The sequence below is a fragment of the Panulirus ornatus genome, chromosome 31 (genome assembly GCF_036320965.1).
Source record: "Panulirus ornatus isolate Po-2019 chromosome 31, ASM3632096v1, whole genome shotgun sequence".
NCBI lineage: Eukaryota > Metazoa > Arthropoda > Malacostraca > Decapoda > Palinuridae > Panulirus > Panulirus ornatus.
Genome location: NC_092254.1, coordinates 9,946,221 through 9,974,132, shown reverse-complemented (window position 1 = coordinate 9,974,132; position 27,912 = coordinate 9,946,221). Strand labels below are relative to the sequence as shown.

The 27,912-nt window shown below is 39.3% G+C and overlaps 1 protein-coding gene across 1 annotated transcript in view; it reads right to left on the bottom strand.

Moving 5' to 3' along the window:
• LOC139758804 (uncharacterized) overlaps positions 1-27,912 on the bottom strand; it is a 1,625,355-nt gene that overhangs the window by 37,499 nt on the left and 1,559,944 nt on the right. The window contains exons 10-17 of the mRNA XM_071680623.1: positions 17,263-17,413; positions 12,303-12,522; positions 11,363-12,157; positions 10,806-11,207; positions 9,240-9,436; positions 4,264-4,419; positions 3,853-4,005; positions 42-330 (exon numbers count right to left, since the gene is read on the bottom strand). Coding sequence (XP_071536724.1) covers positions 42-330; positions 3,853-4,005; positions 4,264-4,419; positions 9,240-9,436; positions 10,806-11,207; positions 11,363-12,157; positions 12,303-12,522; positions 17,263-17,413 — 2,363 coding nt within the window. The remainder of the gene's footprint in view (positions 1-41; positions 331-3,852; positions 4,006-4,263; positions 4,420-9,239; positions 9,437-10,805; positions 11,208-11,362; positions 12,158-12,302; positions 12,523-17,262; positions 17,414-27,912) is intronic.

Here is a 27,912-nt window from a genome sequence, read left to right as displayed (position 1 = left end):
ACATTAATGGTAAAAATTTCTGGAAAACCTCTAACACTTACCCTGGAAGTAGTACCAGCATTCCACTGAGTACCTGTCTTGATAGTAAGCAAATATGCCCATTCGTGCTCTGGTTTATTGTCACGTAACCATATGTTTCTTCGTCTGAGACGATGTCTATCGGATGTTTGCATGGCCAATGCCAAGATGAAATACACAACTAAAAGTAACATCATGAAGTACAGTGCTAGGTATGTCTTGTGCAACATTAGCTCATTAACATCCATTTTGCTTTCTTCATCGAGTATGGGAATAGACTGAGCCCCATAAACTGAGAACTTAGATTTACAGCTGTAAGATAAAACAAGAAACGACAATTATTCACATGACAAGTGTATGTAGTGTACTGCGGATATTTACATTAATTAGCCTAAGTATTCACAAAAATAATCCCCAGGGGGAGGATAAAGAAGGGAAAAAAGGCAAGAGAGAGAGAGAGAGAGAGAGAGAGAGAGAGAGAGAGAGAGAGAGAGAGAGAGAGAGAGAGAGAGAGAGAGTAAAAACTATTTCCCATGTATTCCCTACATGTTACAGAAGACAGCAAAGAAGGTCAGGAGAGGGAGGTTGAAAATCCTCCCCTTTTTTTTCAATTTCTAAAAGCTGGAACAGAACAAGGAGTGGAACAAGGAGTGCTCATCCAATTAAAGGCTAAGGCTGAAGAGTCTGAATTTAAGTGGTTGTAACCAAGAGGAGAAAGGAAAGGTCAGCAGTATGTCTGAGCAAAGGAATCGATGTTCTAGCTTTGATTGTAACAAAATTCAAGGGTAAGGGGGATGAATGGTTTGGAAATGTCTTTGGGGTAAAGTCAGAGGTTAGAGTGAGGGTGAGAGATAAGGAAGTGGTAGCACTTCCGCTGAAGGAGTTGTGAGAATGTGTGAAAGAGTGTTAGGAAGTGAGCCTGGATTAGTGTGTGTGTGTGTTTGCAGTCTTAATGTGAGAGATCAGGTACTAGGAATGGATTATTTCAAAGTGAAGGTAGATGATTAGGCAGTTCAGGGTATAATGTGGGGACATAAGGTATTTAGTGATGCAAATGGAAATAGTAAACAGCTTGTTGAATTTTGAGCTGAAAAAGGACTAGTGATTGGCAAGCAGGCATCATAAGCTGAGTGGGGTAACTGGTGGGATGTCTGATAACTCCTGGGAGGCTGGGGTGAAAATCTGTAGAGGCTTTTGGAAAAGACGAAATGACAAGGGTAAGACGGTGGTGAGTGAGTGAGTGAGTCTGAAAAAGAGGCTTGTGTGAAGAGATACCATGAGAGATTGAGTGTGGAATGGCAAAAGGTAAATGATAATAGGCGAGTGGATGAGAAATGGGAAGTAATGCTGACATGTGTGAGAGAAGTGTTAAAGGTGGAAGGTGGGTAGGTGAGAAAAAGTAGTAAATGGTGATATGACAAGGTTAAGCTGTTATTGAAAGAGAGAAGAGAAGTGTATGGGTGTTACTTATAAGGAAAGAGTTTGAGTGATTGGGAGAAATACAAACTTATAAGGAAAGAGTTTGAGTGATTGGGAGATGTACAAAAGAAAGAGGCAGGTCAAGATGATAGTCCAGGGGCTAAAATGGGGAATATAAGGGGAAAATAAAACAAAGTTTTGGAAGGAGGTTAATAATGTGAAAAAAAGAGAACAATTGACATCATCAGTGAAAGGGGCAACTGTGGAAGTGGTAATTGGCAAAGGTGGGGTGAAGAGGAGATAGTGAGTGCTTTGAAGGATTACTGAAAGTGTTTGATGATAAGGTGGCAAATGTGGCAATCTGGGTTGGGTAGGTATGTGATGTGAAACAGTCATGGCAGATGGTATGGTGAAAAGAGAAGAGTGGGTGACAGCCTTGCGTATGATGAAATGTGGCAAGCTGGCTGGAGTGAATGTTTTGCAGTTGAATTTCTTGGGAAAGGGGGTAACACAAGTGGTTGACTGGTTAGTTGCAACTTTTAGCATAAGCGTGGATCATGGTGAGGTGCCCAAGGATTGGAGGGATAGGCGCCTGTATAGTGCTTACACATAAAGGCATGGGGGCAAAGGTGAGTGTTTGAATAACAGACATATAAATCTGTTGAGTGTATCTGATAAGATGGATGGGAGAGTGGTGATTAAGAGGGTGGTGACATGCAGTAAGCTGACATGCAAAGAGCATGAGACTGAGGAGGAATAATGTGGTTTCAGGAGTGGCATAGGATGTGGATGAGATATTTGCTTTGATGAATGTGTATGAGAAATACTCAGAGAAACAGCAGGATATGTATCAGGAGAAAACATAAGACAGGGATGATATAGATGCATTGTGGAAGGGGTTATGAATATATGGTGAACCAGGAAAGCTATCAAAGGAGGGAGCAATTTTTATCAGGAAAGGAGAGCACGTGTATAAGTACGAAGAGGGCAGTGAGTGATTCCCGGTGAAGGCTGGTCTGCAGAAGGGGAGTGATATACCAATGGCCATTTAATTTGCTTATGGATTGGGTGGGAAGGGAAGTGAATGTTAAGGTTCTGGGAAAAAGGGTTGGTCTGCTGTCTAGCTAGGGTGGGAATGATTGGGAAATGAGTCAGTTATTGTTTGCTGATGACACAGCACTGATGGTAGATTTGAGTCTGAAACTATGAAATTGGTTTCTGGGTTCTGGACAGTGTGTGACAGGAGAAAGCTGAGAGTAAATGTGAATTTGAAGCCAGGGTATTAGGTTCAGAACTGGAGAGAAACTAGTTACTAGGGGGCATGAGTTTGACTACAGGAAATCTGGGGCAGGTGAAGTGCTTCAGATACCTAGAACTGCACCTGGGAGCAAATGAAACTATGGGAGTTGGAGTAAGTCATAGAGTGGGTGAGGGGCTGAAGGGAAGCACCGAGGAATATGTGGAAAGTGAGGTCACTACCTGGAAGGGTGAAGATGGGCCTGTTTGAAAGAATGGTAGTCCGAACAGTGTTGTACAGATGTAAGGCATGGGCTAAAAATCAGGGTTAATGTTCCAGAAATGAAATGTCTGAAGACAATATGCAGTATGAGGAAGGGTGATTGAGAAAGAAATGATAGGGTAAGAGAAGGTGAGGTAATGTGAAGAGTATGGCTGAGAGAGCTGAAGAAGGTGTGTTGAAACAATTTAGAAGTTTGGCAAGAATAAGTGAGGAAAGGTTGACAAAGAAGATATATGTGTCAGAAATGGAGGGGAGACTAGGAGAATGGGGAGGGTGAATCGGAGATGGGATGATGGAGTGGAAAAAGTCTCGAGCACTCAAGGTGTGCAGAGGATACAGTGAATTAGAGCAATATGGTATATAAAGGGTGACATGCTTTCAGTGGACTGAACCAGGGCATTTGAAATGGCTGGGGGAAACCACAGGAAGGTCTGCGGTGTTTGGTGCTAGGTACAGGATTGAGTAAATGAAGCTATTTATCTATGTGTTTCCGGCACTACCTCAGTCATGCAGGAGAGGGCAAATAAATATGAAAGAAAAGACATATTAAACTTGTCCACTATTCCTTGTGTAGTGAATTACCACCAAAAACTGATGAAGAGCAGCCTCATCTGCTCCCATCAATTTTTGAGTTATATGTATCATGAACCAATAATTAACAAAATCCCCCTTATCCACAGCCAAGCCCCTCTGGCTTTTCTAAGGTTTCCCCTAACCACTTCATTTACCAAAGTTCAATCCAAAAAAATATTGTGAATATGGTAAATTGGTGAATTGATTGCATTTCAACTGGAGGAAATCCTGTAAGAATCCTACAAAGGAAACCCTACATTAAGTAGCATAAATATTTAGATTCATTTTAGTTTACTGTAATACACTTTGTTAATAAGTATTACCTGCATGTTGTTAGGTCCCATGAAGACTCCTCACTGATGACAGAACAGCTCTGATTATTCCATTTACTGTTATCCCACACCAGGCACTGGGACCACCAAGCACTCACCAAGAAATCAGCACCTCTGATCTCACTTGATGTATTGTACCTTCCCCTGAAATTTTTTTTTGGGTATACAGACTGAATTTTAAGCAGTAATAAAGGCTGGTCATTTAATATCATGAGCTGAATCTCTAGGTTGGTTTCTAAACCATCCACTTGATCTTAATTACATGAACTGATTTTAGGAGAAAAACTATAAATCTTTTGACATCAATTAAAAACATTCCTTGGCAATAACAATCCTCCAATTAATTCTCATTAATATTTATTTCCATATATGTATGAAACATTACAATCACAACTCTCTTACCAATTATTTTCATAGCTATTTTTATCGATGATGATGAGCAGTTTCTTGCCAAGGGAAAGTGTTCCTGGAGGTAGGAATAGTGACACTTCTGAGGCCTCAACTGTGGCCATAAGCTCTTGCTTATATAATGGATCCTTCAGACTTTGCATATTCCGGCTGGGAAAATCAAAATTACTTTAATACAACTATTCCATCAAATTGTTTGCATTTACACAAAGTGGAAGTACATAAGCTAAGATTTTAACAATATAACAGTAATGTTCCTCATAAACTTCAAGAGTTAAGCAATAAAGAAGTATTACACCTTTTTTACACAATACATAAGCACAAAAATTGGAATAATTATGCAACTGCCAACCTCATCTGCAAAATGCTATCAGTGCAATTAAGAATCTTTTCGCTGACATCCTAATCTTAAATACAATTATTCAATGCATCTGCCCATAGCTTTTCCAGTCTACCTCTTCCCCCTACAAACTTGATTTACAGGGGATAATATCAAGTCGTTCAGGATCAAGTTTTACCATATCTTTACTTGAGAATCATGTTCAGCATATTGTAGAGAATAGTCAGGAGGTGGGGTCATGAAGCCCTATAACAGTAAAATTCCCTCACTGTACACCTATCCTTCACTTTAAGCTGGCATTCTGTTCAGCAAAAACCTCACACACAGAGAAATCACATATAGTGAAACAAAAACCTATAAAGAAAAATGTTATGTGCACACCATATTCATATTTAGCACTGGAGGATTTTCCCATTACCTTCATGTCAAGTAGATTCTGGCACTGAATAAGCTTATCTAGCCATCCTTTACTTGCCTGAAATGGCTCTGGCTAAGCTACATATTCATCCTTACAAAAAGCTAAAAAATCAAATCTTCAAAGCTTTTAATGAAAATCTGAGTAGAGATGTTATTCTGTATGGTGATTAAGTATCTGGAATCAAAAGACTGCATTTTGTAATATTGTGTAATTAACACTTGGATTAATTATAATAATATTCACATGCTAATTACTCGACTAATTATACAAATTTTCAGGTTTTGACCACAGATTCATATTCAGCATACTTAAAAGCATCTACGATGAAATTCTCCAGAAAATCCATTTTTTCAAAAAAATCAACAAAAATCCCAGGCTAATAGCCTTGGATTTTGCTCAGATTTTCAACTTCCTCAGATTTTAATGAAAATCTGTGTGTAGATATTATTCTATATGATGATTAAGTATCTGTAGTCAAAACACTGCATTTCGTAGTATTCAGTGATTATTTAACACTTGGATTAATTATAATATTTACATGCAAATATCTCGACTACTTATAATAATATTCAGGTTTTGACAAAAGATTCATATTCAGCATACTTAAAAGCATCTATACAGAAATTTTCAAGAAGACCCATTTTTCCAAAAAAAATCAAGAAAAATCCAAGGCAGTTGCATTTGCCTTGAATTTTGCTCAGATTATCAACTTCCTTGGATTCTAGTGAAAATATGTGTATAGATATTAATCTATATGGTGATTAAGTATCTGGAGTCAAAATAGTGCATTTCGTAATTTTTTCTTTTTTTTTTCATACTATTCGCTATTTCCCGCGATAGCGAGGTAGCGTTAAGAACAGAGGACTGGGCCTTTGAGGGAATATCCTCACCTGGCCCTCTTCTCTGTTCCTTCTTTTGGAAAATTAAAAAAAAAAATAAAAAAACGAGAGGGGAGGATTTCCAGCCCCCCGCTCCCTTCCCTTTCACTCGCCTTCTACGACACACAGGGAATACGTGGGAAGTATTCTTTCTCCCCTATCCCCTATCACATTTCGTAATATTAAGCAATTAATTAACACTTGGATTAATTATAATAATATTCACATGCTAATTACTCGAGTAATTATACAAATTTTAAGGTTTTGATAACAGATTCATATTCAGCACACATAAAAGCATGTATGCTGATATTTTCATGAAAATCCATTTTTTCAAAAAAATCAAGATTTTAATGAAAACCTGTGTATAGATGTTATTCTATATGATGATTAAGTATCTGCAGTCAAAACACTGCATTTCGTAGTATTCAGCGATTAATTAACACTTGGATTAATTATAATAGTATTCACATGCAAGTTACTCAACTAATTATATGAATTTTCAGGTTTTGACAAAAGATTCATATTCAGCATACTTAAAAGCATCTATGCAGAAATTTTCAAGAACATCCATTTTTTCAAAAAATCAAGAAAAATCCAAGGCATTTTGTTCAGATTTTCAATATTCTCAGATTTTAATGAAAATACGTGTATAGATATTATTCTATATGGTGATTAAGTATCTGGAGTCAAAAGACTGCATTTCGTAGTATTATGCAATTAATTAACACTTGGATTAATTATAATATTCACATGCTAATTACTCGACTAATTAAACGAACTTTCAGGTTTTGACAACAGATTCATATTCAGCATACTTAAAAGTATCTATGCTGAAATTCTCAAGAAAATCCATTTTTTCAAAAAAATCAAGATTTTCAACTTCCTTAGATTTAAATGAAAATATGTAGATATTATTCTATATGGTGATTAAGTATCTGAAATCAAAACACTGCATTTCGTAGTATTCAGTGATGAATTAACACTTGGATTAATTATATTAACACACTAATTACTCAACTAATTATACGAATTTTCAGGTTTTGATAAATTATTCATATTCAGCATACTTAAAAGCATCTATGCAGAAATTTTCAAGAACATCAATTTCTTCAAAAGATCAAGAAAAATCCAAGGCAATAATATAGCCTTGCATTTTGCTCAGCTTTTCAACTTCCTTAGATTTTAATGAAAATCTTTGTATAGATATTATCCGGTATGGTGATTAAGTATCTGCAGTCAAAACACTGCATTTCGAAGGATGCAGCGATTAATTAACTTGGATTAATAATAATAATATTCACATGCTAATTACTCGACTAATCATATGAATTTTCAGGTTTTGACAACAGATTCATATTCAGTATACTTAAAAAATTCATTTATTCAAAAAATCAAGAAAATCCAAGGCTATGGCCTTGCATTTTGCTCAGATTTTCAACTTTCTTATATTTTGATGAAAATCTGTGTATAGATATCATTCTAGACAATGATTACATATCTGGAGTCAAAAGACTGCATTTCATAGTATTAAGCAATTAATTAACACTTGGATTAATTATGATATTCACATGCTAATTACACGATTAATAATAGAAATGAAAGGTTTTGACAACAGATTCATATTCAGCACACTTAAAAGTATCTTTGCTGATATTTTCAAGAACATCCATTTTTTCAAAAAAAATCATGAAAAATCCAAGGCTATAGCCTTGCGTTTTGCTCAGATTTTCAACTTCCTCATTTTAATGAAAATCTGTGCATAGATGTTATTCTATTTGGTGATTAAGTATCTGGAGTCAAAAGACTGCATTTCGTAATATTAAATGTGTAATTAACACTTGGATTAATTATAATAATATTCACATGCTAATTACTCGACTAATTATAGGAATTTTCAGGTTTTGACAACAGATTCATATTCAGCTTACTTAAAAGCACCTATGCTGATAGCTGAAATTTTCAAGAAAATCCATTTCATCAAAAATATCAAGATAAATCCAAGGCTATAGCCTCGCATTTTGCTCACATTTTCAACTTCCTCAGATTTTAATGAAAATTTGTGTATAGATATCATTCTATATGGTGACTAAGTATCTGCAGTCAAACACTGGATTTTGTAATATTAAGTAATTAATTAACATTTGGATTAATTATAATATTCACATGCTAATTACTCGACTAATTATAAAAATTTTCAGGTTTTGACTACAAATTCATATTCAGCATACTAAAAAGCATCTATGCTGAAATTTTCAAGAAAATTCATTTTTCTAAGAAATCAAGAAAAATCCATTTTGCTCAGATTTTCAACTTCCTCAGATTTTAATGAAAATCTGTGTATAGGTGTTATTCTATATAGTGATTAAGTATCTGGAGTGAAAAGACTGCATTTCATATGAAGCATTTGATTAACACTTGGATTAATTATAATAATATTCACAAGCTAATTACTCGACTAAATATACAAATTTTTAGGTTTTCACCACAGATTCATATTCAGCATACTTACAAACAAAAATGCAGGGAAATCATATAATCAGGTATACAGCAGCAAATTCTGACTGCATAAAAAGAAGGTCTAGCAGAAATACGTTCCTTAAATAACAGAGAAATCACTTATAAAGATCCAGCATAAAGTGAGGACTGGGATTTTAATACTAATAGGTAATTACAATGTAATAGTCTTTCGGAGGAAATACAAATGTTTTCCATTTTTCTGATAAACTTACCAAAACCATTATACAATTACCTCACCTCTAATACAATCCAGCTGGTCTTGTTGGATGAGTGTGCCTAGCCTCCACACACCTGAAACTTTGCTCACCTAATAAAGCGAACAAAGGTCCAAAGCAAGTCTCAGGTGGGGGATGGACAGGCCGTCTCAAGGCTGATCAAGCAGAAAAAAATCTTCTGAGGTGTTACTCTGAAGCTGGTAGGAATACACAGTTGTTTAATGCTTCTCGAGATCCATTAAGGCTGTTACAAATTAATGAATCTTACCACCATATGTGATATCCCTAATTCCAAGGACATTCACTTGTGATGACTATGAACTTAGAGAAGTCCATTTATATTTTCTCAGTAGTCATATGCAACATCCTAAACCCCCTGAAGCTTTGCTCAACGACTTGTATACATGGCTGGGCAAGGTTCCAGGAGGTTAGGCTATCACAATTCATCAGTTCCACGAATACAGAATACCACAAAAGTTATCACGGATGTAGAGGAATACTTTATAATTCCTTGAAACAAAAAAAACAAAAAAACTGCACTTTTTGAAAGTAACTTGCATTATAAGTTTAACCCTTAATGCACATTATGAAATACTCACCAAATAAGCACAACTGCTGCCACAGGGTATTCAGAATTTAGAACCCTGGTGATCTGCAGAAGGACATGAAATGTCAAAGTCCTATGTTCATCAGTGACAGTAAATTCATATACACTTAGTGACTGTGGGGTGAGGACACCTCGTCGTCGGAAATCATATCCAGGACCCATGCGAATCTTCGAGCGCTTCACCTTAACCTGTTGGATGAAATGAAAGCAAAGCAATAACATACTCTGTTATACCGTACTACTGATATTCTTAATGTCAATTATGTACTTCTTTCTGTTTTAGTTTCCACAGTAATCTAGCCATGATGCTGGGAAAAGTAATCATCACTTCTCTACAATTTCTGTGTATTGTTCAATGACATATTGTAACAAGATATGAGTGAATGAGGGATATAAATTAAATCACCAAACAGTTACAGTACTATAACCATATGAAAAGGCGAGTCTTACTGATACATCAATTACAGTCCACTTAAATGTATTTCACAATTAACAATTACTCAACACAAGGGAAAGGTATGACAAAAGTGATTCTTCACACTAAATGATAATAATCTTATCACTAATGTAATGATTTAGCTTGATGTGGGAAAATTTGTTCCCCTCTGTTTCATTAATGTTCCAAAATCTCTTTAAGAATTGATAGCTTGCCTCACAGAGGTGTCTTATTGTCATGAAAATCAAACTGTACTCTTGAATGAAAAATGTAGCCATAAGTGTCCTGAATCTAATGATATATTGCATAAAACCATACTGGAACTGGAATACCTTCATATCTTTAGGAAAACTGGTCCTTGGACATTTAATGCCGTGCAGCATGGGAAACATGTCTCTAAACCACATTTTCTTGGATTTTTTTTTTTCTGGTGACTTGATGCCTCAAATAAATTAGCAACTTTTCGTTTTTGTGAAGAGCACAAAAACAACTTCACCATCATGTGTTTGGTGGAGAGACCACAATATCTATGCCAATATAGAGAGCTATTAATCTTGATAAAGAAAGTCATGGCTCTATCAAACAATGAATCTTATTGTGGAAGTGAAGCTTTACTAGAAATATTAAACCTAACTGGACTTTTTTTGGTCAGATTCTAAATTGCTAGGCACCATACATGAAGGACTGTTTTTACATGGTAATGACAGGACTTTTCGACAGGAGGACTGAGCTTCAAGAAAAGACAAAATTTCAGTAAAAAAAAAATGCAACAAAAAGTCTATTCTGTCAAGAAAGAAAATATATCATCACAGGGAACAAAGATTGAAAAAAAATCATTACAAAGTGGAACTCACTACAAAGCAAGGAACTCAGGCTAGATTAAAGCACTTGGATAATGATGCACATCAACACACAATTTCAACTTGATTAACATGATCAGTCTGGTCTTTTGAAAGAAGGAATGGATTTCAAATATACTTCACACAATCTGAATTTAGAGTGATTATTCTGGTCTTTTATGATGGAATGGCCCTTAATTTTATTACAAAGAAAATGCTTCATGACTGACAATCAAAAGATAAAATGAGAAAGAATAACCTAAAACCAAGGTCAAGGACTTACCTTGACCTGAAGAAGAATATCACGTGATACACGAAGGTCAACGTTGACAACCCCTGATGTAATTGGATCCTCTGTAATGTTGTAAGGTGATTGCCAGTGCACAAGAGACTGAACCAAATGCACGCCATGTGGAACAGTGTGAGGCTCAAACAAGAATGAGACTGAATGATTACATCTGTTGATATTCTCTGCCTCAGCTAAGTAGCCACGAAATGTTAGTGTGTCTGTTGACCAAGCCAAAGGTTCCTCTTCAAGAAATCGGGCTCTGGTTTCAGTCTCCATGACATTCAGTAAAAGTTTAATGACAGTGTTGCTCAGGTGAATGGAAGTGGTATTCCAGTCATATATCTCTGCCTGCTTGTCTAACACTGCTGAAGACAGAACAAAGTATTCCTGTGCAGCCTGAAAAGGATAATAACATTTTGTTTCTTTTCTACCAAGGTCGGTAACTAAATCACTTGTAACTTAGCCAAACAAGCCAAATATCTTACACCAATATCTATATCCTTAAAACAAATATGATGACTATCAACATAAGAACTAATAAAATATCATACCTCAGTTCTGACTTCTGCATTGTAACCAAACCACATCCTATCCGCTGCTGTATGCATTGCAGTAATGACCCGAGAATATGTCATGCTGGATATGTACTCTGGTGCATCAATAATAATCTGAAGAGCAGTTAAAATTTGAAGTACTTCCATCTCATCTCTAACAGGTAATTCAACTACAATTTCTGTCATATGGTCTCGAGCACATGACTTCAGTAAATTGATTTCAACAAAGAAGTTCATGTTTTCCATTTCACCAAAGATGAAGGATGAGTGTCGATTATTGCTTGATGGGTCATTAACGGTTTCTAGGATATCTTTGCAGCTAGTTCTGTAGAAAATGATTGCCAAAATATTATCAAAGACGGTCTGAGTTATATCGCTGGAAAGAACAAGATTCAATTCCCATGCAAGAGACCGCACCTGTTGTAGCAAAAGAGATGGACTTTCATTTTCTAGGTTGGATATCTCCTGAAAAATGGACAAAATACCATCACCACTACTGGACCTTGGGTGAATCTCCAAGTCTATTGAATTAGGATATTTGTAGGAGACACCTTTTCCATCAATGGCTTTGACTGATACATAAACCATATAGCCATTAGACTCGAGGCCAGATGGAAGTGTAAAATCGAAGGAAGTTCTTGCACCATGGTAGAAAACAGTCTTGGTGCCTAGCCTCAAGAAGCGGTAACTCCACTGTAGCAGGACTGGATAATAATTCCCGTGGACCTCATCACACGATGCTCGGTACCACAAACCTTTTCTCCCTTGCAGGGGTCTTACTCGACAATTTTTCTGGAAAGGGAAGAGGGTTGAACATCAAAACTATGTATGCCTCTTTACATTACCATTTTACAGTGTCAATATCTATGAATCAAACTAATGAAATAACGACTGTGGGAATAAACAGCATAATACATCTGATAATAAGCCAACTTACCAAAGTAGGAGGTGGAGAAAATTTTATAAGCTGTTTGGCTTGCCCGGTGGTGTTAGTGAGGAGGTTATATGTGTTCAAGTGTAATACATAACGAATCCCTGTGTATAAAAGGTCCGTGTAGAGTACAAGCACCGGCCCATGGGTTCCAGTGGATGTCATCTGTTGAAACAGTATCACATCCAACTGGGCTTTCTCAGTCACAAAAGGGTCATAATCATCCCTGAAAGGAGAGACACTATGTAGAAGTTGATCACTTGAAACTTTACTGAAACAAGAAAAGTGCCAGCATTCAGTCATTTTTTTCATTCTTTATATAATTACAAGTTGGTGATCACGACTTAAGTGCCAGCCTTCAGTTACTTTTTAATTCTCTATATGATTACAAGTTGGTGAGAAATTTTGCATACCAATATCTTGTATAGAGACTTTTCCCATGCACAAGAATTTCCAAAATTCTGGTTACCTGTATATTTCTTTACCATCCTCATTAAAAACCCTTTTCACTTATCATAATCTAAAAATATCTTCTTGTTCCCCTTCTCCTATTTTCCACATACTTCCCAAACATCTCCAATACAGCTAATTCTTATATCCATAAATTTCACATGCCAACTCACCCAAGAAGTCCATCCTTTCTTTATTCATTTCCTAATCTAATCATCTTTATGGAAACTGAGACAGTAAGGACAAACAAATGCCATAACCATGGCCATCTCATATATGCTACATAATTATACATATATATACATATCCTGGCCTAAGCTAAATATCCACTTATCAACCAACTCTGAGAGGAAGATGAACACCTGAGTTTAATGCCATACCTCGGATTTGGGCCCAGCTGGGCCTGCATATGACTCATGGTCAGTAATGCTAAGCACGACACCATGGATGCCTGTTCACATCTTACAATTGCACTTTCCTGACTCAGCATCAGAGTTCATATATTCTCACCCTTGGCTAACTCACCAGAGCCCAAATCCTAGGTATGGCAGTAGGCCTGTACCCAACCCTGGTGTTCATCTTCCTCTCAGGCTGGTTGATAAATGGATACCTGACTAAGGCTGGGATACATATATACATATATAATTATGTACAGTATATGCTTGTAAGCTTCATAATTTGTCAATGGTTAAATAAGTATATGAATTCCGAATAATGATACCACTACAGAAAAGATGTATGGCTGTGCTTGACAAGAATATATTGATTTCTGAACCATGAGGCCTCAGGGAAAAAAAGAAAATATGCTTTACCATTACACAATACAAACACATTCCTCAGCCACAACATTTCACCTCTCATGTGAAGAACTGTCCTGATCTATTCATAACAAGAGTTCCTAATTTGCATACAAAGTTTCCCAAAGCCCATAAGACTCTTTTACTTGGATAATTTTGCAATTTTCAAGATTGTTATTACCAGACTTCAAGGTAGTCCTGGTCTTTTGTTGGTTTACTGTGGGGAGCTCCCCAGTCAAGTTAGTCTAGAACTGGCGATCCTGACACAATGTGTCAGAGTGAAGTCACATCACAGGATTGCCATAACTATCAACCTTTATGAATTTAATGCTGTTTCTACTGTGACTCAGGGAATGTGCCTAGGTGAAATAACGAGCAAAAATCTAATCCGCCACAATCCCTGTACATAAGCATTATCACCTAAACATCAGTAGCTGGACCTCCATCATAATCCTATTTCAAACAACACCTTATTCCCTAAACATCAGCCCTAATTAAAAAAAACTTGGCCTTATTTCTTAAACCTCCATTCAATTCCCAACACCTAAGTCCTAATTCGAATACATGAATCCAATCTGCTCATTATCCACAAATCCCTTTCCTGTGAGGAATTCTAAATAATGTTCACCTCCCTCCAAGAAGAAAACTCAATAAGTTTCAGTTATGTTAGCATAGAAACTTTTGTCCAAGTTTCTAACCCTGCCCTTGGAAAGTGGTTCTTCCCTAAAGTTTGGGATCCTCTAATGGATTTTTCCTTTTACGAAGGGAATGGGAAAATTTTGTTCAATGTGGACTATTAAGTAAATATGGTTCACTGTTACAATGAATCCTTAAGGCAAAATTTTTAGCTTCTCATTTTACTGCAACAAGTTTAGGGTATACATAATATAAAAAAACAGCAATGCAACAAAAATTATTATTAGTCACAAAAAGAGGGTTTTCTAAATCAGCAGCAATTTGGGTGCTTGCAAACATGATTCCAAAATCACCTTTATAAACAAAAATAATTTAATTTCCACAGTATATCAGCAACATACAAAAGCATGCCATTATCATTACAGGAAGATTACATCAATAATAAACTTTGAGCAATCGGGGCCTGAGTATACACGAGGGCAAGAGGTGTGCAAGGAATAGAGTGATTTGGAATGATGTGGTATACCCTGGTTGACATGCCATCAATGGACTGAACCAGGGAATGTCAAGCATCTGGGGTAAATCATGGGAAGGTCAGTGGGGCCTGGATGTGTATAGGAAGCTGTGCTTTCGGTGCATTACACATGACAGCTAGAGACTTAGTATGAACGAAAGTGTCCTTTTTGTCTGTTTTCCTGGTGCTACCTTGCTGAAACAGGGGGTAGTGATGCTGTTTCCAGTGGGGCGGGGTAGTGCTGGGAATGGACAAAGGCAAGCAAGTATGAATACGTACATGTGTATATAGGTATGTGTCTGTGTATGTGTATGTATGTATATGATGATATGTATATGTATGTATATGTGCATATATGGGCATTTATGTAAATATATGTGTTTACGAGTGGATGGGCCATTCTTTGTTTCCTGGCACTTCCTCACTGATGCAGGAAACAGCATTTATGTATATGTGTGTATATATATATATATATATATATATATATATATATATATATACATATATCATACATATATATATATATTATCCCTGGGGATAGGAGAGAAAGAATACTTCTCACGTATTCCCTGCGTGTCGTAGAAGGCGACTAAAAGGGAAGGGAGCGGGGGGCTGGAAATCCTCCCCTCTCGTTTTTAATTTTCCAAAAGAAGGAACAGAGAAGGGGGCCAAGTGAGGATATTCCCTCAAAGGCTCAGTCCTCTGTTCTTAACGCTACCTTGCTAACGTGGGAAATGGCAAATAGTATGAAAAAATATATATATATATATATATATATATATATATATATATAGACAATATGTGGTGTGAGGTGGTTTGATCGAGTAAGTAATGAAAGGGTAAGAGAGATGTGTGGAATAAAAAGTGTGGTTGAGAGAGCAGAAGAGGGTGCATTGAAATGGTTTGGACATATGGAGAGAATGAGCGAGGAAAGATTGATAGAGAGGATACGTGTATCAGAGGTGGAGGGAACAAGAAGCAGGAGACTAAATTGAAGGAGGAGGGATGGAGTGAAAAAGATTTTGAGTGATCAGCCCTAATCATACAGGAGGGTGAGAGGCGTGCAAGAAATAGAGTGAATTGGAACGATGTGGCATAGCAGGTTGATGTGATGTCAATGGACTGAACTAGGGCATGTGAAAAGCCTGGGTTAAACCATGGAAAGGAAGCTGTGGTTTCGGTGCATTACACATGACAGAGACTGAGTGTGAACGAATGTGGCCTATTTTGTCTGTTTTCCTGATGCTACCTTGCTGAAACAGGTGGCAGAGTTGCTAGAGAGAGAGAGAGAGAGAGAGAGAGAGAGAGAGAGAGAGAGAGAGAGAGAGAGAGAGAGAGAGAGAGAGAGAGAGAGAGAGACCTGAAGATAAGGACAGCGAATGCAGACCCAAGGAAGATTACAGGGATGGCGACACTACCAATCGAAAAGCAATATGCCCTGCCAAAATTTTCCCACCAGTTAAAAAAAAAGCGAGGTCTCTCCATCTCGCGCAAGACGGGGAGACTGGCAGACTACGCCCCACAAGCTTAGAATAAACAGCAAGCACAAAACCTGGCCCTCAGAGAGACACTCATAATGGAACAATCTCAACGGTCTTTAGAACCTGCCTGAACAGTTCATCCATCCGCCATTGTCGCCAGGCTGAGGAACGCTGGCGACCATGTGTGTTTTCCCTGAATAATACATCTCCGGGCAGAGGAAACGACGCTGCTCAATGTTTCCAAAGACCGAGGCAAATAAGGATGAGAAAGTGTCAAAGAAAGGTTTGAAAGTCGTCCTAGAGGCATGGCCATTACGGCAAGGTTTGCACTGCAGTGCAAGGAGTTAAACACAAGGTCTCGACCATCTCGTGACACGCTCCTGTCCCCAGAGGCAGTAACAGGTGTCGATGGGAGACCAGCCTACGATACGACGAACCAAGACGGAGGACCCAAGTCCAACTAGTTTACTCGAAAAAAAGATTCTCAAGAATAAACTTCCCTTTGCCCAAGAGTGAACTACGTTTGAATGAAAACGCATACCACGCACAGGAGAACACGTTCAAGAAAAAAATACTCCTGTTCGATATATTTCGTCTTACAAACACGAACTCGAATTACATCAATTTTCTAAGCAACCGAGGTGGTACTTTAAGGTTTGGAGGTATAACGTAGACACCCACTTATATATTCACACACTGCAATCCAATTCGGGAGGCGTGAGTTGATTATAGCTTACAGGCGTGCTAAGAAAACTATCGTCTGCACGCCTCTTGAATATCATACGAACCACCATGTCATACTTATTATTTCTAAGCAAAGATGGACAGAGAGAAATCATGTCTACAAAAAGGAGCTGATCACTCTGGCTACCAGAGAACAGCCGATGGATTTCATTTATTTTCCTTTTCATTGTTAACCTAGACATGTATCATCATTTAATACAACGGAGGTAATCAACATATCCATCCCTTCCTTGTAACTCCCATAAACTAAAAATTGTACACTTAGAAGTTGAAAAAAAAAAATGATTAGGATATGGGGAGAAGTCTTTCACTGATCCACCGACGAAATGATCAACATTACTCACTCATCGTCCCTCTTAATACCCTCCTCCTGGCCGGGATCACCCAGGGTATCAATGAGGGTGGCGTTGGCCTGGGCGTTGGGCGGGTTACGGCGACACTGTTCCCAACTCTCGGCACGGCAGCTCCAGTTCGGCACGTCTTCGTATTTCTTTGCTGCAATGGCAGAAAAAGAACATAAATTTCAAGAGCCGTTATGTAACATCGTTATGTAGCGCACACCCTCACACACTAAGCACATAACCACAATTCTGAAAATTATCAAATGCTGTTTAGAATTGTATTTTTTTGTTTTTAGATCTGTTAATTCCTCACAAATACTTCATTTTCGCAAGCAGAACTCTACATCCATTGTTTTTAGCGACCAAATGTGGTAAAGCCATCATTAGCAATAATAATAATGATAATAATAATAATAATAATAATAATAATTGATAATAATCATTATCATTATTATTATTTCCGATACAATGGGGAGCCGGTGATTATTATTTGTGATTTACGGAGTTTTATACTCGCGTTGGCCTATCTATTCAATCATGTATATGTGTACCATTCTATCTATCCATCTATCTATCTATCTATCTATTTATCTATCTATCTATATATATATATATATATATATATATATATATATATATATACAAACCTATACTTACTTACTTATACCAGGTAACCATGTATCAACTAGCCCCTTGCGGAAGATGAGCATTGGGTGGACTGTGGACCAGCTACCGCAACCAGGATTCGAACCTATGCCGGTCTGAAACTAAGCGGCCAGTACTTGCGTGAAGGTCAGTAACCTTACCGCTACACCACAGGGGGGGGGGGGGGGTTGTACACTCATGTTGCCCTATCTGCTTAACCTTGGATATGTGTCCTATGACTTTACTCCTATGTATGCATGTGTCTAAACACACACACACAAACACACACACACACACACACATGCAATAGCTTATGAAAGAGAGAGAGAGAGAGAGAGAGAGAGAGAGAGAGAGAGAGAGAGAGAGAGAGAGAGAGAGAGAGAGAGAGAGAGAGAGAGCATGCGTGTGCCCCACGATTAAGACGACGCCCGCTTAATTGGAACGCGTTGTGGATGAAACAACTACGCCCTAAGCGTACATAAAGTAGGAAAGGCACGAGCGGAGAGAGAGAGAGAGAGAGAGAGAGAGAGAGAGAGAGAGAGAGAGAGAGAGAGAGAGAGAGATTACTTTCTTGCGTGTACTTAGGACGTGGGATTTTTTGCCATAAGGCAGAGGTAGAGAGTAGCGTTCATCGCAGGAAAATTTAGTTCACGAGTGCTATGTGTGTGTGTGTGTGTGTGTGTGTGTATATATATATATATATATATATATATATATATATATATATATATATATATATATATATATATATATATATATTTCCCCTTTTAGAAAGTTAAAATACAAGGATGGGAGGGTTTCTAGCTCCCCGCTCCCGTCTCCTTAGTCGCCTATAACACGCGGGGAATGCGTGGGAAGTATTCTTCCTCCCCTATCCCCTATATATATATATATATATATATATATATATATATATATATAGCTAGATCGAAAGAACAAAAAAGTATTCGAAAAGTGCCAGAAATATAGCTCTGAAAGACAGAGGCGGGAGAGGAAAAAAAAAAACATTGCCAACAGGCCAAAATCCCCCACCTCATACACACACACACACACACACACACACATACAACGAAATAATCACATAAAAAAGTCCCTTCTTCCCCTCTGCAAGACCTCACGCCCTCAACAAAAGGAATAAAACCCACTGAGCGAAGACGAGAGAGAGAGAGAGAGAGAGAGAGAGAGAGAGAGAGAGAGAGAGAGAGAGAGGGGGGGGGGGGGAGCGTGGAACCCCAGTAGCTCACACAGGAACGAAACTTGGCGGGAATACAACGTCGTTTGGGATCGGTTCCTCCTTACCCCGCCTGATTACAGCGCTCGGCTCGTATTTAGCGCTCACCTCTCTCTCTCTCTCTCTCTCTCTCTCTCTCTCTCCATCCCAAACAACCCGAAAATAAAACCCAAGGGAGGAAAAGGTACTACTGACTGACGTCAACAACATCTTCGGGGGATGAGTTGAAGGCGGGAACGGGCAGCGGGGGCCTTCAGCTTCAAGAGGATTGGTAACACTGAAAATTTGCTGCCGGATGCTCAATTTACCTACTTATGACTTCCTCTATTTCCAGTAAATTTCATACCAGCGTCAATTTGATCTTCGCCTGCTACCATCGGTGTAATAATTCACGAAAGTTACTGATTAGACATGTTGTGGGGAGAGCGGCGCTAACCATACACAGATGGTATTACACTTGCACACTTTCAAAGATGTAGACATTAGCAATGTTTAGAGCTAAGAAGCAAAGGATATGGGCCAGAGATCAGAGAAGCTTAAAGGTCATAGGTATATAAAAGCGCTTATCATTCATGGTTTAGTTGAGACAAACTATTTCAAAGTTGGCAACTTCTGTAACGGGCTCTAAGGATTCCTACGTTTCATTTAGTAGCGCTGAAACATTCTGTATCCGAAGCTGAATGAGCACAGGTAGTTGGAGTTATGGTGGTATTGGGCGTGGCCGTGTTGTAGTAGTGAGGGGCGTGGCTGTCGGAATTGTGGTGGTGATAGGCGTGGCTGCTCGGGTGGTGGTGAAGGGTGTGGCTGAAGGAAAATTCCAATGCCAAGAGAGAGAGAGACAGAGAGGTTCAGTTCACAGGAACACAAGCTACCAAACCCCCTTAACCTAGAAACCTTCAGTAGGCATCACCTTACACATGACCACCTACAACAGTAATAACACATGAGAAAAACTCTCAATTGTACGTTAATTACCCCTCCATATATACGTATAAACATACCTTTTACGTATACACAATTATAATTGTATACATATAGCGGTACCATATATATTCACAGTCCCACAAGCAGATCTAATGTATATATATATATATATATATATATATATATATATATATATATATATATATATATATATATATATATATATTCAAAGCAACTGTACTCCTGTAAGTACAGTAATTTCAAACCCAAAGTACGAGTTCAGTTAACGCATACATGGCCACTGCCGAGAATAACTGACCTCGCCCAGGCTCACGTACTCACACTAACCCACTTATTCACCCAGCCACTCTTTGCCTACATAACACAGAATATAAACAACGAAGCCTAAGCCAAAGCCACTGTGACTATACAAGAGGGGAGGTAAAAGGGAGAAGATAGCTGAGATGGAGAATGAAAGGATGGCGAGTAAGAAGGCGAGTTCTAGGAGTGTATGGAGGGAATGCAGGAATCAAGGATGAGGGGCTGTGAGAGCGAGGGAAGGAGGTTTAAGGTAAAAAAGGAAGTTAAGGACGGGTTTAAAGGGAGGGCAGGGGTGGTGGTGGGGCGAGGGGGAGGCAGAGGGCCTTTGATGGTGGCTCCTTGAGGATCTTTTGATATTTTCGATCAGGGAAAATTAATTTTGGATTTTTAATTATGGACTTGGGGAGCAACAATGAAAAATCATTTAGGCTTGCAGCTCAAGGTAGGGAGGAGAGAGAGAGAGAGAGAGAGAGAGAGAGAGAGAGAGAGAGAGAGAGAGAGAGAGAGAGAGAGAGAGAGAGAGACCAAGGGCCAAGATAACAGATCCTAAAACCAAACCTGTGTACTGTGCTTGGAAGCTAAACTTCCCAGCGTCGCGAGTGTGACGACCTGACCCAACTTAGCTGGATCTTAGCTTTAAAATTCTAGGCCCATGGTAGGGCTCTAGGCTTTACCTCCTAGACCATTTTGAAGCTTTAACCAGCTGGCTCTAGGCTTTACATCCCCCCCAACCATCTCCAGTTCTACCCCATGGCTACCATAACTTCCAGGGCGGCGGGTCTGCCCGGCTAACCTCCCCTAACCCTACGAGAGACTTCTTTTATTATTCCACTGTCGAAAACGGTGTTCCACAACCCTCCCTAACCCACAGCCGCCATTTCAAACACATACCGTCTAACTTGACTCCCTCCGCCGCAACGCAAACCTCCTCCGCCACAACCACTATACAGCGCGCCACAGCCTCCTTCACCACCGCCACAATGTCGTTCATCACCCTATCCACCACAACCCCTTCCAACCATTACAACTATACAACCAGCCAGTACACACAACTACAACCCACAGCATTACCTTACCACCATCACTATCACCATACCAAACCTCCACCTACCATCCCTACGCCCCCCTTTACAACCACCATTACCGTATAACCATCAGGGGCGCCACCTCGCGCCACCACTTCACAATCACCAACCCTTGCCGTGCGGCACGGGGCAGTGTACCAGGAGGGGTAGTGAGTAATTTCCTCTTGCTAATGACTTCATCCGTCCGTCCTAGCCAGGGAGGGGATGAAGAGAGGTGAGGGAGACCATCTACCCTCCCTCCACACTCCATCCTTCCATCCCTCTACACTCCATCCGTAGCTTATCATAAAAAAAACTACATTTCCTTCCCATCCTACAGCCTTAAGTCTCCCTCAACCTTCCCCTTATTCTCCTTCTCCCTTCCATCTCTCCCTTTCCTTCCTCATCACGTTCTTTTTTTTTTCTCTCTCTCTCTCTCCCATGTTCGCCTCCTCCTAGAATAAACATCAAGTTACACTATCCCTAAGATTAATTTAAACATTTCAAACTTCCAAGCTATTTTCATAAAAGCAAGTCCTGACTTTCTGGGGGGAGAAAAATATATATATTCCCAAAGTTTATACATTCCACTTGAAATTACTTTTACGGTAATTTTATGCCTAAACAAATTCAGCTTTGATGTGGGGCACTGAATTACCATTCAGCGAAGCCTAGCTGACTAAGGCGTGTTCCATTTCCTTTAAGACAAAGTGTGGCGATCGTCTTTTGTTGTTGTTTTTGTTTACAACTATGACCTTTAATCTCTCCTTTTCTCTCCCGCACTCATCTGCTTTATTATTATTTCCACCCGTTTAAACTTCAGGCGATCCTTCTCTTCCACCGTCAAAAAAAATTTTGGAAACCCGACTGATTTCGCTGACAATAGACACAGTCGTGCTTGTCAAAGGCCGTGGGGCTGTGCTGACGGGCCATAAGGTCGTGCTTTGGAGGGGGGGGGGAAGGGGTGCCGTCGCACTTACGTGGGGTTCACCAGGGGCCATAAAGAGCTATACAACACACAGCAATTAAAAAAAATAAAAACGGGAAGAACCTCAAATCACCCCCCCACCAACAAAGAACCCCCACCCAACTGTCACTCACACTGGGTGACCTCGAGCCAGACAAGCCCGCATCTCTCTCTCTCTCTCTCTCTCTCTCTCTCTCTCTCTCTCTCTCTCTCTCTCTGCTGGCCTTATCCTTCCTAATCCTGCAAGTAAATTTACAGACTACAACAGTTCCTTTCAGCTCAGATGCGACTAATTCTGGTGAGCACACACACACACACACACGAAGATCCATACACAAAGACACACACACATGAATGCGCGTGCGCCATCCACGAGCAAACACGAAATCTGCAAAATGATCATAGGCTGTTATACCCCTCACCAATTTCGGCCAAACGTTCCCACATCACACTAATCATGAGGAGAAGAAATCAATATCAGCTTGGAAATTATGGTTCCCCTTAAGACCCAAAGTCACCTACGTTTCTTCCAATTCATTTTTTGTCACTTTCGCGCATTTTCAAATCGCTACTTAGTATATAATTAGCACAAGGGAAACAAATCAAAATTATCAATTTCATGCCACAATAATAATAGTAATAATAATAATAATAATAATAATAATAATAATAATAATAATAATAATAGTTATAATGAGCAGAATATCCTATTTAGCCTGGATCATAATAAAATGCTCAGTTTTTTCAACGGCGCGCTGCTTTAAAAATGGCATAAGAACAGTATCAGGGGTTAAAACTTCACACAAAAATAATTCTATCACTTTTGCACCCAACTCTTACATAAAAATTAACGTGAATTTCAAAATACCTTGATTTTTGGCAGGAAACTTGCCAAAAGATCAGACAACCATCGTACACACGGTATTAAACGCGATACTAAAATCACGAAAGCATTTTTGATCTTTTACTTTCGAAACTGCGTCACTGAGACATTAGTTTTTCTTTCAGCTAGATATAGATATAAGAAGTAAGTCGTTCTAACATATATATATCAGACGCAATTTTCTGGATAAGTCTACTTGTAATAAACACACACACACAAAAAAAAGGCAAATTTAAAAAGATCTAACTTTAAGGGTGCACTGCTTTTATCAAAAACCTCACTATTTCAGAATTCGTTGCTACATAAATAAAAAAAAAAAGAACGCACTTTTAAGGTGCGTTACTCCGCCATGAAAAAAAAAGGGGGCTAATTTAGGATGCATTGCTATAACATTACATAGGAAATGCAGTTTCATACTAGAGCTACTCAAAAAATCACACTGCTGGCAAATTTATAAGAGGAGTTTATGTAACATCGTACTAAAAAAAAAAAAAAACAACTTTTAAAGTATCACTCTATAATTAGCCTCACTTTAAGAGTGTTCAAGCTCTGATATCGTCCATAATCTAAGGGTGTGGCCATTACTTTGCTAATAGCATAAACAGATATATACAAACTTCGCAAATTCCATAAAACTGGACTAAGGGGATAAGAGCGTATGTGGCTAGATTTACTGAAATCGTACTTGATGATCGCATGAGTCCAAAATATATATATATATATATATATATATATATATATATATATATATATATATATATATATATATATATTCCTACGAGTCCACGGGGAAAATGAAACACGAAAGTGCACTTGGGAACTTTTCGTGTTTCATTTTCCCCGTGGACTCATAGGAATATCTTGATCACGCGCAAAATTGTGATTCTTTCCAATATATATATACATATATATATATATATATATATATATATATATATATATATATATATATATATATTAGACAACAAAAACATATCACGTAAACACACAAAAGAGAGGTTTGGGATTACAGTACTAAGCTTAACAAGTTTTACCTGTATTTAGTATATATTCCGTTTGGCGATTACAATGTGCGATTTATCCTCTATTATTTCAGAACCAGGTAAAAAACATTTCCACTCGGTATTAGAAAAATATAAATCGGCAACGCGCTACTGTCCGGGTTTTATAGCGAAAAACGGTCGCTTTTCAGGAAACCTCCCGCGAAAATGCGTTACCATCTAACTTTCCCTACATTACCTGATACCCAAGAGGGCGAATAAAGGAAACTGGAACCCAAGAATTCTCATCTTAGACCAAAGACCGTAAAACTCTCGAATCTAAACTTGGGGCTCGCCCTCCCAATTCTCTCCCAGCGAGAAGAAAAATCCCGTTCAAGAATGTTCGACATTGTGGAATTTGAAACCAGACTCCGTTTGGCAAGTAATGTCTGGATTTAAGATTCTTTATCAATGACGCGTAAATACTACGAAGTTAAATCATTATAGAACATTGCTTTACAGACTTAAATAAATGGAAAAAACGTGAGTAAAGGAGAAAATATGGCGGTTAGTAAATTCGCTTGAAATGGGGTCACGCGCGCAGCAACAGGTGGCGGCCGCTGGAATTTTTGCGCCAAATTCAAACAGCTGGAAACATATGAAATCCAAATCCGCATTTGAATTACGGATTAATAATTCATATACCGTTCTCTGAACTGTAGCTGGTGTAAATAAATTTATATTTCACCCGCTATGATACGTATACATTTTATGCAATTTTTCTCCAACATGTACGACATTACTATTATTTGGCTAAATAATGTCATCCCATATGGGCTATACACACATCATCCATGATTATTACGTTATTTACGGCAATTCAACCACACGCGCGACTTTAAAACGACGAAATAAACACCAGAAACACGATAAATACGATTCACGGAAGGAAGAAAACATATTCATGTAAACATTGTACAAAACATCAACCCTAGTTCTTAACGTGAACAGATGATCCCTGTTCATATAAATGGTCTCCCATGATCCCCTCTCCTCCCTCCCTCTACCATCACGACAAACCACCACAAATGGGCTCCAGAACCCTATACCTCAACAACCCTCTCCTACCCCCCCAGTGGCTCGAGTTTGGCCCGCCCCCCTACACACAATCCCCCTCCACTCAACCCCTGTGCACCATCATCATCACCACAGATCAAACGCTACGAGAGAGAGAGAGAGAGAGAGAGAGAGAGAGAGAGAGAGAGAGAGAGAGAGAGAGAGAGAGAGAAATCAAATATGGCAGCAGCAGCTGCCTGCCTGCCAGCGACCGTTATAAGCCTACACAACCCGCCATTTCAACTACACATAATCAAACGAGTCGAAAAGTTACATTACCTTCGGCCGGGCATGCAAAACATAGCCTTAACTCCCCCCACCTCTTCCCCTTCTCGTCTCTTTTTCCCTGAACCTCACTTTCTGGGTCAAGCAGTATGAGGCCTAGGGAACTCACATAGATGAAACAATATGAAACTCAAGAGCCAAGTTCTCTGGTGATTTTACGTCTGGTGTTGCGAGATTTTTAGTGTTGTATTCACACCGTGAAACCCAAAATTTGCCGCGTATACGTTAATTAAAATCTTAATCTTTTTTTTTAAGTCTTTCGTCTCTGATTGAACAGAACAGGTCAAATAAGTTCTGAGATGTGAGTCATGACAAAATAATAAAAATCTTCCATCAATTTACAAAATTTCCTGTTTTAAAAAAAAACGACCAAATAAACCCATTCGCACGAGACAAATTCTGTGGTTTATAACGTGTTTGATTTCTCCATCCAGTCAGTTATGCTAAATACACTAATATTCGTAAATTGAACTGTTCTTCGACCATCTCAAAACTCACTAAGGCTAAGAACGCATAAATGTATAACCAGCTGGAATTTCTCATGTGTAGTTCACTTAATTTTTGTTTCCATAGCATCTTGAAAGCCATCATTACATGGCGTTCAAGTCGTGCTACGCTGTTTCTCAAACATTCTTTTTACATCCAACCATTCCTCCCTTCCCCGTAGTGGGTTTCTGTCATTTTCAGTTTCCCATTCCTCCTTCACTTTCCCCTCTCTACCCTTCATTCATGGTCGCTCCCTCACTAGTCTCACCCACACCGCCCCCAATCTTCACTATCCTATCACTACGGTTCCCATTTCCCATTCCCCCCTTCCCCGTTTCTTACTAACCCCCACAACCCCACTTCAACTGACTATTATTCCATATTTTCTTTTATCATTCTCTCGCCTTTCCACGCAGAAGCGTCACACACACACACACACACACACACACACACACACAAAGGAACCCCCTACCCATGCAAGTGTTCCCTCCCCTCTTTTACGCTGGCTTCTTATCCCATTCTCCCCTTTTACGAGGGGACTCTGGTGCCCAACCCTTCCCCCTTATTTTTATTTTTACGGGGCAAGTGGCGGGTAACTGGGCGTTAATGCCTTTCCTACATCCGAGGGTGAAATCCCGTTTTCTACATCTGATGGGAAGGGGAGGAGGAGGAGGAGAATCCCTTGTTTTCTCCACCCGTTGGCGACGAAAATTGGAAATCCTGTTTACCATCTCAAGGAACCCCCAACGTCCATTCTCTACATTCAACATTTAATATATCCAAGAGACGACAACAAAATGAAGGTAAAGAAAAAAAAATGTGGTGACAGGAGGATAATAGAGAAAATGACCCGTGGTGAAAGAATAACAACCCCGATCAATTTCGTGGTGAAGAAACGACTCAAAAAAAAAAAAAAAAACGACAAGCGGTAAGGGGGCACCCCTGACCTTCAGAACGACACATAGCGACAATGATGAGGGAGGGAGGGGAGGGAGGGGTTGGAAAGGAAGGAAAGAACATGGGAGTCGGGGCCCCGCGGCTCATGGGGTCTAGTTAGCACCCGCCCCGGTCCGTCAGTGTCGGCCACAGTGATGCTCTCCCTCCCTCCCTTGGTGAAGGGAGAGGAGGAATGGGGGGAGGGGAAATAGGAAGGGTGAGAGAATAGAAAGGAGAGTGTAACAGGTGGTGTGTGTGTGTGTGTGTGTGTGTGTGTGTGTGTGTGTGAGAGAGAGAGAGAGAGAGAGAGAGAGAGAGAGAGAGAGAGAGAGAGAGAGAGAGAGAGAGAGAGAGAGAGAGAGAGAGAGAGAGAGAGAGCTCATATGGTTATCTACCCTATCTACTTCTGGGGTGGGAGCCCCTGACCCATGCTTCACCCACTACCCTGCCCCCTCCCTAAATGCTACACCCAACCCATTACTCTGGCCCCTAATGCTATACCTAACCCATTACCCTGGCCCCTAGTGCTGTACCTAACCCATTACCCTGGCCCCTAGTGCTATACCTAACCCATTACTCTGGCCCCTAATGCTATACCTAACCCATTACCCTGGCCCCTAGTGCTATACCTAACCCATTACTCTGGCCCCCTAATGCTATACCTAACCCATAACCCTGGCCCCTAGTGCTATACCTAACCCATTACTCTGGCCCCTAATGCTATACCTAACCCATTACCCTGGCCCCTAGTGCTATACCTAACCCATTACCCTGGCTCCTAATGCTATACCTAACCCATTACTCTGGCCCCAAGT